The 10511-nt window shown below is 52.1% G+C and overlaps 1 protein-coding gene across 2 annotated transcripts in view; it reads left to right on the forward strand.

The window, feature by feature from the left end:
* Positions 1–10284, forward strand: part of Meox1 (mesenchyme homeobox 1) — a 19157-nt gene extending 8873 nt beyond the window's left edge. The window contains exons 2-3 of one of the 2 annotated variants that reach the window (XM_005369148.2): positions 8368–8540; positions 10162–10284. In XM_005369148.2, the coding sequence (XP_005369205.1) occupies positions 8368–8540; positions 10162–10284 (296 nt within the window). The remainder of the gene's footprint in view (positions 1–8367; positions 8541–10161) is intronic. The other variant, XM_013354425.1, reaches the window with a different exon arrangement.
* Positions 10285–10511: the final 227 nt, after the last annotated feature.

Below are 10511 nucleotides of genomic sequence, written 5' to 3' on the forward strand. Positions count from 1 at the left end.
ACCTCTCTCTCTCTCTCTCTCTCTCTCTCTCTCTCTCTCTCTCTTTCTCTCTCTCTTTCTTTCTTTCTTTCTTTCAAGATAGGGTCTCATATATCCTTGGCTGTCCCGCTGTCCCAGAACTCACTCTGTAGACCAGGCTGGCCTTAAACTCACAGAGATCTGTCTGCCTCTGCCTCCCAAGCGCTGGGATTAAAGGTGTGTGCCATTACTCCCAGCAAGAATCCTCTCTCAGCCTCCCTTGTTGCACTCTTGGACTGTGCCATATTCCTAGCTCCATGGTGTCATCAACCCCAGGTGACCCTGCATCCAGAGTCACAGACGCCTATGACTCTATATCTTCTCTCAAACGGAAAGATCTAGAGGGCCAGAAGGAGGCCGGATTCCTCTTCCGAGTCTTCCTGGTGACACATTCGCACACAGGAGGCTCTCTTTCAACTTCTACTCTACTGCAGCCTGGCATTCCTTCATTCCCATCCTTCCTTCATTCTCCCTATTGTCTCGCCCTCTCTGTGAGAGCATGCCACACTGCCTGGCACAAAGGTTTCCATCCCGTGCCATGTGTCTGAAATGCATCAGGACTATGGAAGTCTCACTTATAAGGGTGTTTTCCAAAGCAACACACTTCAATTCTGAAACCAGCTCAGAGTCAAGGTGCACAAACACGTGGGCTGGGCTGACTGAAGGACCCTCCATGGAACAGGGGGTCAGAGGACCCAAAGCACCCTTCTCTCTTCAGTCTCTCCCCGGGGCAGGCTGCATCTTGGGAGGCTGTCAGAGCCACGGCCATCTGCCACCAGCCAGGCCTGCTCTGTCCTTGGGTTCCCTGGTGAACTGTCACTGCAGTGCTGGGTGCTGAGTTTTGAGGGATGAGTAGCTTTTGCCACTCTTCTGCCATCTCAAACCCAGAGCCCCCAGCAAGGAGAATCCGCCTTAGGGCCCTTCATGGCCAGTACGGGAGGAGAGAACAACTTGGTACTTGCCAGTGTCCCTCTGGGTGTCCCTTGCCTCTTACTTTACTGCCCTGCTCTTCCTCTGAAAAACAGATCTGGCTCCAGAGAGGTCCTCCGGTCTCGGCTGTGTCTGAGCTCAGAGGCCTGAGCGCAAGTCTTTCACCTGCTCCAGTTCCCGACCATGCAGAGCTGCAGAGTTCTAGAAAGAGTGGGTTTCTGCTGAGGCAGAAGATCCTGCTGGACATCTAAGACAGGAAGGTCTGAAGACCCTTTAGGCCATGAGCAGGCCAGCCAAAGGGCAACATTAGCACTGTCCACTGTCTTGGCAGGGCCGAGCTTAGGAGCTGCCTTCTCACTGACCTGTCACTCTGGCTTGACAGGGACACCAGAACACAGGGAAGAAGGACTTTAGAAGCAGGTCTTGCATTCCCTGCAGGCCCCAGAAGCAGCGCCTCACCCTGGATCCCTCTTTGCCCCCTCACTGGCCCTTCCTATCCATCTCTCCACCTCTGGCCCAGACACACCCATCCTTGACTGTGGTATTTTCCTGTTTTCTTTGTTCTCAGTGTAAAGGAACTGTGTGGGCAGTGGCTCTGGGTCCTGAAGCCCACACTTTCTTTGGTGACAGCAAATAAGAACATCTGAAACTAAAAAACACAAAGCCCAGCACTGCCTGTGCCTTTCCAGTTTGTCCCAAAGGCTGTCCCCAGGTCTGGGGGCATGGCTCCGTGATAAAATGCTCACCTGGCTGATGAGGACCTGGACCAGTTCTCTGGAAACATACATGTGGTGGTGGGTGAGGTGGACACATACATGCACATACACATATACACACACACTGATGCTCCTGCCTCCATTCCAACAGTTCCCCTCCTGTACCCCTTTTGTCTCACTGCACCTTGAACTCCTCTACTGTCCCCACAGCCCCTCATGGCCTCCTCTTCCCATCACTACTGCCCACCCTCACTGCTCCACCCTGGCAGGGACTTTCAGTGAAGACTACCCTGGAACCCACTCTCTGCTGGAAATTCCCCGGCCCCACCACTGGGCTTCGTGTCTCTTCATGCACCCACAGGACCGTGGTGGGGTCTAGACATTGGGATGGTGTAAAGTCAAGCTGAGCTCAGGAAGACAGGCAGGTCCCAGATGTGAACATGCAACTGGCCTCTCACTGTCTCTGTCCGATTCCTGCCTGCCTCCAGAGACTCTCCAATCTCCTTCTGCAGGTAAAGGTACCAGGCCCAGGAGTGTGGCAAAGTGTCTGCTTCAAGACAGTTCAGGAGACTACAGACTTACCTTTCAGAGGGCTTGCCCAGGTATCACCCCAGATAGACCCTTCCTCTCTCCTCCCTGGGGAGTCCCACTGAGGCAGACCTAGCCCTTGACCTGGACATTGTCCCCAGAGCACCTTGAAGTAAAGCTTCTGTGGTCATCATCCCCTGAGGTAGCATGACAAATGACTATTGCTTTGTTAAACTGGCCCCTTAGGCAAGCCCTGTGGCCTCTGGATCTTAATCTCTTCATCTGTTCAATGGGCTCATATGTATCTTTCCTGCCTCACAGAATAACTAACAGGAGAGGCCAGGATGTGGCTCAGTGGGAGGCACTTGCCTGGTATGTATGAGCTCTGAGTTCTATCCATAGCGCTGCCAAAGAAAAAATAACATTGATAGTAAGAGGCCATAACAGGAAGCAGACTGATCTCTATGTAAGTGACTTCCTATCAAGGAAACTTGAGTTCCGGGCCCCAATCCACCACCAGCTTGCTGTGTGTCCATAGGCAGACCCCTTGCCATCCCTCTGCTCATCTGCAAAATCAGCAAATGGCATAAGATCATTCCTGAGTCCCCTTCTTTTCCTGCTCCACCATTCTGTGATCCGGGTGTCAATTTGAAAGCCCCAAAGAAGTTTCTGTCTGGGAGAAAGAAATCTTTCCTTCACTGCAAAATGCTGTTGAACACAGAGCATAATGCTTTCCGTCTGGCCTGTTAGAAATTACGGAAAACGGTGCAGTGGAGTTGGGGAGCAGAGGTGCAGCACCTCCGGGAGGCGTGTTCCACTGAGTCTGTCTACCCTCTCTGTCACCCTGATAAGGCTGTCTGCTAACTTGAGGAAATACTGTCAGGTCTGACAGCTCCTTCTGAAATGATTTCCCTGGGCTGATGTTAAAGCCCATGGTGGGAACCACAATCACACACACATCCTGTTTGCATTTCTTTGGGCACAGCTGAGTGTCCCCGTGTGGTCCCGCTTGGTCTGAGGGCTGTGCAGTACGGGCAGATGGAGGGGGGAGCTCCTCACTAACCACAGAGCGAGTCAGCAGTGTGCTCGCCTCCTCCCTCCACAGTCCTGGACGGAGGATGGTTACTCTGCCACAGTGCCTGAGTCCCATGGAAGGCTCTAGCAATAGCAACTGGCAGTGGCCACAGCTACCGACCTACGGAAGAGGAGATGGGAAAGAGGTGTCCCAAAGACAGATGTTTAAAGACATCCTTAGCTCGTGCCTGTAATTCCCATTCCTGGGAAGCTGGGGCAGAAGGTTACACATAAATGTTAGGACGGTTTGAGATACATAGTGAGTTCTGAGACAGGCCATCCCCTTGTCTCGAGGAAGGGAGAGAGGGAGGAAGGGAGGATGGATGGGCAGGCAGGCATGCATGCATCCTTTGTATACAGGTCTGGGATGTGGTACCCTCTGATCACTTCTACGTCTGTGAAATCATCATTCAAACATCACAACCAATAGGATGACTCCTGGCAGTTCTTTCAGGCTCAGCTGTGTGCCTGTGCCAAGCACCATCCAGAGGGCTAACATGTCATCAGCCTCATTTTTACTTCTGAGCAGCCTTATGCTCGTGATGGGCGCAGCTATTCTTGTCTTGGAAGTGAGGAAACTGAGACCTGGAGAAGTGCAGGGTGGCTCCTCTGAGGTCAGGAAGCTCCTCCCTGAGGCCAGTACCTGCAGGTGCCAAGACCCAGGCTCTCCAGGGGGTTTTCTGAAGCCTCTGCCAACATAGCTCCCCTCCCCAGGGTCAGGGAAGGGAACTCTGCATGCGGAAGAGAAACTCCCTAGGGGTATTCTGACCTTTGGGCTGAGGCCACGGAAAGATGAACGGGAGCTTTGTGACAAAACAATGAACAACACACGTCAGCTGGGACTCAAGGGAGCAAGGGGGACAGGCTAAACAAGAGCGTCCACGGCTGCAAGGACCTCCAGTTCCTCCAGGCCTGGAGGAAAAGCGAAAGAATTAGGGGAAGCAGATGAGAGTGTTGGGCTCATGGCTTGGGAGAAAACTCTGATATCAGTTCTTCATGGGGATGAGGATCCCATCTGATCCTATTATTTTATACATGGGGAGACAGATCCAGAAAGGGGAGGCAGGAGGCTCTCAACAGACATACACATTGTAGGGGCTGGAGAGATGGATTAGAGGCTATGAGCACTGGCTGCTCTTCCAGAGGATCAGGGCTCACTTCCTAGTACCTACATGGAGGCTCCCACCCTTCTGTAACTCCAGTTCCAGGGAATCTCATGCCCTCTTCTGGCCTTCGGCATCAGGCATGCACAACACGGTGCACAAACATATATGGAAGCAAAACATCCACAGATACAACATTATTTTTAAAAATGAATGCTACAAGCCGGGCGATGGTGGCGCACGCCTTTAATCCCAGCACTCGGGAGGCAGAGGCAGGTGGATCTCTGTGAGTTCGAGACCAGCCTGGTCTACAGAGCTAGTTCCAGGACAGGCTCCAAAGCCACAGAGAAACCCTGTCTCGAAAAACCAAAAAAAAGAAAAAAGAAAAGAAAAATGAATGCTACACTCTGTGGTCGGTGCGTGAGTTCCCTCGAATGCACACGAACTTTCGCATGAACTGTGCGCATGCACATTTCCCATGCGCACATCCAAACATGTGAGCTATGTGTGAATCTGAGCCTGTGAACTGTGTATCTCAGGCCGGAAGGGCCAGGGAAGCCCTCACACACCTTGTCTGGATAAAATGTGGCAGGCTTTTTCATACTGTTACGACACAAATTGCCACTTCCAGTCCCTAGCTCCTTCTGCTGCTTCTGGCTGTCTCATCATCTGTGATCGTGACAAGAGCTTGTCTGTCCCATTCTGGGAAGCTAATGAGGGACCCAAGTGTTCTCACTGTGGGAGGAATTGCTGTATTGAAAGGTCAGAACCCAAATCAGGACAGTGGGGTGCAGGAGGGGATCTCTGTGTCGCTGGCAGTCTGTCCTCAACTGGCTGCAGAAGGGACCCTTCCCTCTCTCCCAGTCCTTCTTTCTAGGGAGGATCGTGTTCAGAACTTAGGGGCATACCGCATTGTTCTGTGAGGTGTGGTAGGGCAGCTGTGCACACAGGGGCAGCCCTGGGAGAAGAGGAAGGTGGGTGTGGATGGAAACCCCCAAGTGATGACCTGAGGGACCATAGAAGTGGGGAGAGGCGATGTTCCATTTCCAGGCCCCCGCCTGGGGCATCCAGCCTGAAGCTGGAAAATCTGACATCAAGGTTGAGAACCTTGGCTTTAGTCAGGTGGATCTGGATTCAAATCTCTCTTCTCTCACTTAAACACTGCTGGGCAAACTTCCAGGCCTCTCCCTCTAGCCAGGGATAGTTTCACAAATGCCTCCAGAACGGCAGGTACTGAAGAGTGGTTACAACCCTGAGAGAGAACATTAGCCTGAGCATCCCGGCTAACCCACACGACCATACCAAGAAACGGGGGTGATCAGAGCAGCCGCTGGCAAGGGGGTTTCAGTGAGGATTAAGGAAGTGGGTACACTTGGCTGCAGAGAGCATGCCAACTGTCAGCCACACAGGGTGGCATGTGGCATCCCGGCACTGAGAGGGCTGGAGCAAGAGAATCGCCATTGACCCTGTCTGAAGAAGAAACAACGGGCGAGTAAAAGCCAGCTGTCATTACCCCGTTCCAGATTTTTCAAGGGCATCTCATAGAATTGAAACATTGGAACAATTAATATCTTGATATTTTTCCCTGTAACGTAGGTTTTCAGAGTATTCCTGCACACATCCGCTTCTCTGGGTCTTCATGAAGACATGGAGACCATGACTTCGCTGTTGTGTTTTGAGATTAGCCTTGGCTAGGCAGTGGTGCATTAACTATAGGTCCAGCACTAGGACCTTGAAGGCAGGAAGAAGAATAGTTCAAGTCATCTTCCACTACCTATTAAGCTTGAGCCCGTTCAAAATGAAATTTTGTCTTTAAAAAAAAAATTAACTTTACAAGTAGATGCTTTATTTTCTCCAATTTCTTGGAAAAGAGAGTGGAGATTGAATCCGCAGTAAAATTCCCCTGGCTCATCCACTCCCCGCAGCTGTGACAAGGAGGGGCTGGGGAACACCGTGGGCCCCCCGGGACGGGAGTTTGTGGACACCCGGAATCTCAGCGGTTCCCCAGCTTCCTGGCCTCAACCCGCTGAGCAGTGCTCCGGGAAGCCTTCGTATCCGCTGCGTGACCGACCCTCCTGGGCCAGCCGCCAGAAGAGTTAGTGGCGCTGGTAGGCGCCAAGGCCGGCGGACTCCTAGGGGACCCGCCCGGGACTACACGTCCTTCCCACCTTCCCATCCAGCCCAAGCTCCAGCATCCCGGACGGGGTCTGGGCCCGCATTCTCTGGCCAGGAGCCAGCGGCCACTGGGCAGAGACCCGGCCGTCACCGACTCTTACCTCTCCTAGCCTGGGGGAGTCCACCGCGGACCCCATAGGGAGTTGAGCCACAAGCGCCCTCCCCCACCACACTCCCTCGCCCACCAGCCACCCTCCTGAGCGTTTGTCCCCGACCCAGGCAGCTGGATGGGGAGATGTCAGCTAAAGAAACTGAAGTACAAATGAGTTGCCTGAGAAAGTAAGCCCCCAGGCCCAGAGTTACAAACTGAATATCGAGGTTAAAGTGGGGTCCCCAGCCATCTCCACAAGTTGGCGGCGCAGCTGAGGGTGTGGGCAGTTTCCCTTGCCTGACTCATCAGGCCTGCATCCTTCCACGTACCCTGCAGGTGGCTTAGGCTCAAAGCCTCTGAGGACCTCAGCTAGGTGCGGTCCAGTTAGTTCTTTTGAGGGAATGAAAGTGGATGGGAACAGCTCACAGAAAGCGTATTTCCCTCCTCATGGTCTCCAAGACTAAAAAGAGACACGGAAGAAGAGAAAGCCCAAAGTGTTATGAGCCCTTCCCCAGGCAGGAAGGGCTCCTGTGGCAGTTGACTGTCTGACTTTGTCAACTGTTAGGTAATTGTACAGGTATGTTAGTCCCTTGCCTGTGGCCTCTCCATCACTACTGTTGCTAAGGGAGAGGCACAGCTGCCTGCTCTTGACATAAGAAAGCCCTTCAATCCTAAATTCAGTCCCTCCTCTCTGCACCAGACTCCGGTTTGTAAACTCTTCAAAGATGTCTCACATTGGGCCGGCGGTGGTGGCGCACGCCTTTAATCCCAGCACTCGGGAGGCAGAGGCAGGCGGATCTCTGTAGGTTCGAGGCCAGCCTGGTCTACAAGAGCTAATTCCAGGACAGGCTCCAAAGCTACATAGAGAAACCCTGTCTCAAAAACCAAGAAAAGAAAAAAGATATCTCATTATCTCATACTGGGACCATGTATTGACTCAAACCACCTGGGTCTGAGTCCTGCCTCCCGCACTTAGCGGTTAGGTGGCTTTGTTTCTGCGTTTGGTCTGTGAAATGTGGTCAATACTGAAACCATTTGGCTGGGTTAGTGTGGAGAGGAAGAGGCAGAGGCATGGCTTAGGACTGAGCCCCTGTATCTAACAGAAGCCCCAGAGTTCCAGAATGTTTTCTAGGGTTGGCCTTCTGCAGCAACCTGAGTTTAAGCCCTAGTACCCATGTTTGAAAAAAACATTCCGGCCTGATGGTGATGGCACACGCCTTTAATCCCAGTACTCGGAAGGCAGAAGCAGGTGATCTCTGAGTTTGAGACCAGCCTTGTCTACAGAGTGAGTTCCAGGACAGCCAGGGCTACACAGAGAGACCCTGTCTCAAAACAAACAAACAAAAATTCTGGACAAAGTGATGAATGGCCGTAATGCTAGGACTGAGCAGATAGAGACAGGAGGATCCCTGGGGCGTACTGGTCAACCAGTCTAGCCAAATTGATTAGATCAGGTTCAGTGAAGGACCCAAAGCTCAAAAACTAAGGTAGAGGGTCAGCGAGGTGGTTTAGGGGGTAAAGACACAAAAGAACCTCACAGCTTCACATGCCTTGGGACTAAACATATTTCTAAGGGACAAGGTTCTAGAAGAATTAGGGACACCATAGCTTCTCAGTGTACTTTAAAAATCAGAGAGAATGCTGCCCAGATGTTTACAGACTAACGGAAGGGAACTGGAGTCCCCACCTTGGCTCACTCATGTCTCCCCCATTTGGGGCCTTCTCTTCACAGACAACCAGGAGAATGGGGGAAAGCCGGAAGGCGGCAGCAAGGCCCGGAAGGAGAGGACCGCCTTCACCAAGGAGCAGCTGCGGGAGCTGGAAGCTGAGTTCGCCCACCATAACTACTTGACCAGGCTCCGTAGATATGAGATCGCTGTCAACCTGGACCTTTCGGAGAGGCAGGTGGGGCCCCGCACGCTTTTCTGTTCACCTCCCTTCCTGCTTTCCCCGTCGCCCTGCCTGGACCCCCTTGCTTGCCTCTACCCAGCCAGTAGTTATCAGCCACAGCTGTACCCGGCAATCAACCATCCTGGGGAGATCCACCACGGAGATTCTGTAATTGGTCTGGAATGGAGTTTAGGCAGTCCAGGTTCCCCCCACCCCTCCAGGTTCTTTTTTTTTTTTTTTTGGTTTTTTGAGACAGGGTTTCTCTGTAGCTTTGAAGCCTGTCCTGGAACTCTTGTAGACCAGGCTGGTCTCAAACTAACAAAGATCTGCCCATCTCTGCCTCCCGAGTGCTGGGATTAAAGACGTGTGCCACCGCCCAGCTCAAAGGTGCTTCTCACGTGGACAAGGATTAGAACATCTGAGATCTGATTTCCACCAAACTTGGATCAGCATTTGCCTCCGATTGACCTAGGCAATTGTTTAAGTGGAGATTCTAAAAGCTAGGTGTTGTGGCACCTACCTGTAAACTCAGCCTTTGGAAGTTAGAGGCAGGAGAATTGTGAGTACAAGGCTACCCTGGGCTACATAGTGAGCTGAGGCCAGCCTAAGGAATTGTTTTCAAAGAAATCAAAAGATAGGCTGGGGATGGAGTTCATTGGTAGAGTGCTTGCCTAGTGTGTGGGAGACCCTGGATTTAATCCCCACACCACAAACAGCAAGGTTTCATAGGTTTATAATCCCAGCACACTGGGGAGCCTGAGGTCAGAGGACCTTAAGTCGGGGTCATCCTTAGCTGTGTAGTAAGTTCAAGGCCAGCCTGGGCTACGTGAGATCAAATTTATAAATAAATAAATAAATAAATAAAATGCAGAGTCCAGGGAACAATTTTGCAGTGATAATGAGGGGGACTGGGAATCTGCACCCAAATCAAGTTCTCAGGTGATACGCAGCTGGGTCCTGGGACACTGAGGACAGGGTCCCTAGCTCTTGGCTTACACATTTCCTGGAAGCGTCACACCTGCTCCTGTGTGTCACAACGGGGCTAATAACAGCATGTAATAGCAGTCTCCAGATGCTAGCGTGCTCTGCAAAAGTGTTGGGTTTTGGATTAGAAGGCTTAGATTTAAATCTCGCCTCTGCCACATCCTGGCCCCGTGACCTCTGGGGTTCCATCTCTGCAATAAGATCATAACCCTAATGTCATGTGATCATGAAGGTCAGATCTTTTATAAACATGTATTGATCAGAGCTCTAGGAACTAAGAGGTGATGTATCAGTGTGCCAGAGGATGAGGCTAGTGATTCTGTCCTCAGTTCTTAGGGGAGCAGAGGCTGAGAGATTCGGGGCCCATTTTTAAGGAGCCTAATGTCAAGGAGTGGGCAGAATGTGTAAAAGGAGGGGCTATGCAGAGTGATCTTTCAGAGAGACGCCCCTCTGCCTGACATCTGGAGACACCTGCAGGCCTCTGGGCAGATCTGTGTATTCTCCCTTCCCTCTCAGTCCCTGGGTCCTCATGGGCTGGAGAACCACAAGTGAGGGCTCCAGATCCCGGAGCCACTTAGTTTGAACAACAGCATGGTGAGCCCAGGCCCACCCTGGCCCTGGAGTGAGCCTGCTCCTCTGCTTCCTCCCCCAGGTCAAAGTGTGGTTCCAGAACCGGAGAATGAAGTGGAAGCGTGTGAAGGGGGGTCAGCCCGTGTCCCCTCATGAGCAGGACCCAGAGGATGGGGACTCTGCAGCTTCTCCAGCTTCAGAGTGAGATGCTCCAAAGACCCAAACCCAAGAAAGACTGAACCCCCTTTCCTACTCCTCCCTCCCAGTCCTGCCATCACCTCTTCTGGACTGACCCAGAGAAGCCTCTGCGCGTCTAATGTCGACTCTTAGATGTGAAATTACCCAGTATGTGGGAGCCTTGGATTTCCCAGATGTTATAATCCCTTCCCCGGAGCTTGAATTTCCCAGACTCTCTTGAACTCCACAGTACCC

Source organism: Microtus ochrogaster, unplaced genomic scaffold (genome assembly GCF_000317375.1).
Source record: "Microtus ochrogaster isolate Prairie Vole_2 unplaced genomic scaffold, MicOch1.0 UNK44, whole genome shotgun sequence".
Classification (NCBI taxonomy): domain Eukaryota; kingdom Metazoa; phylum Chordata; class Mammalia; order Rodentia; family Cricetidae; genus Microtus; species Microtus ochrogaster.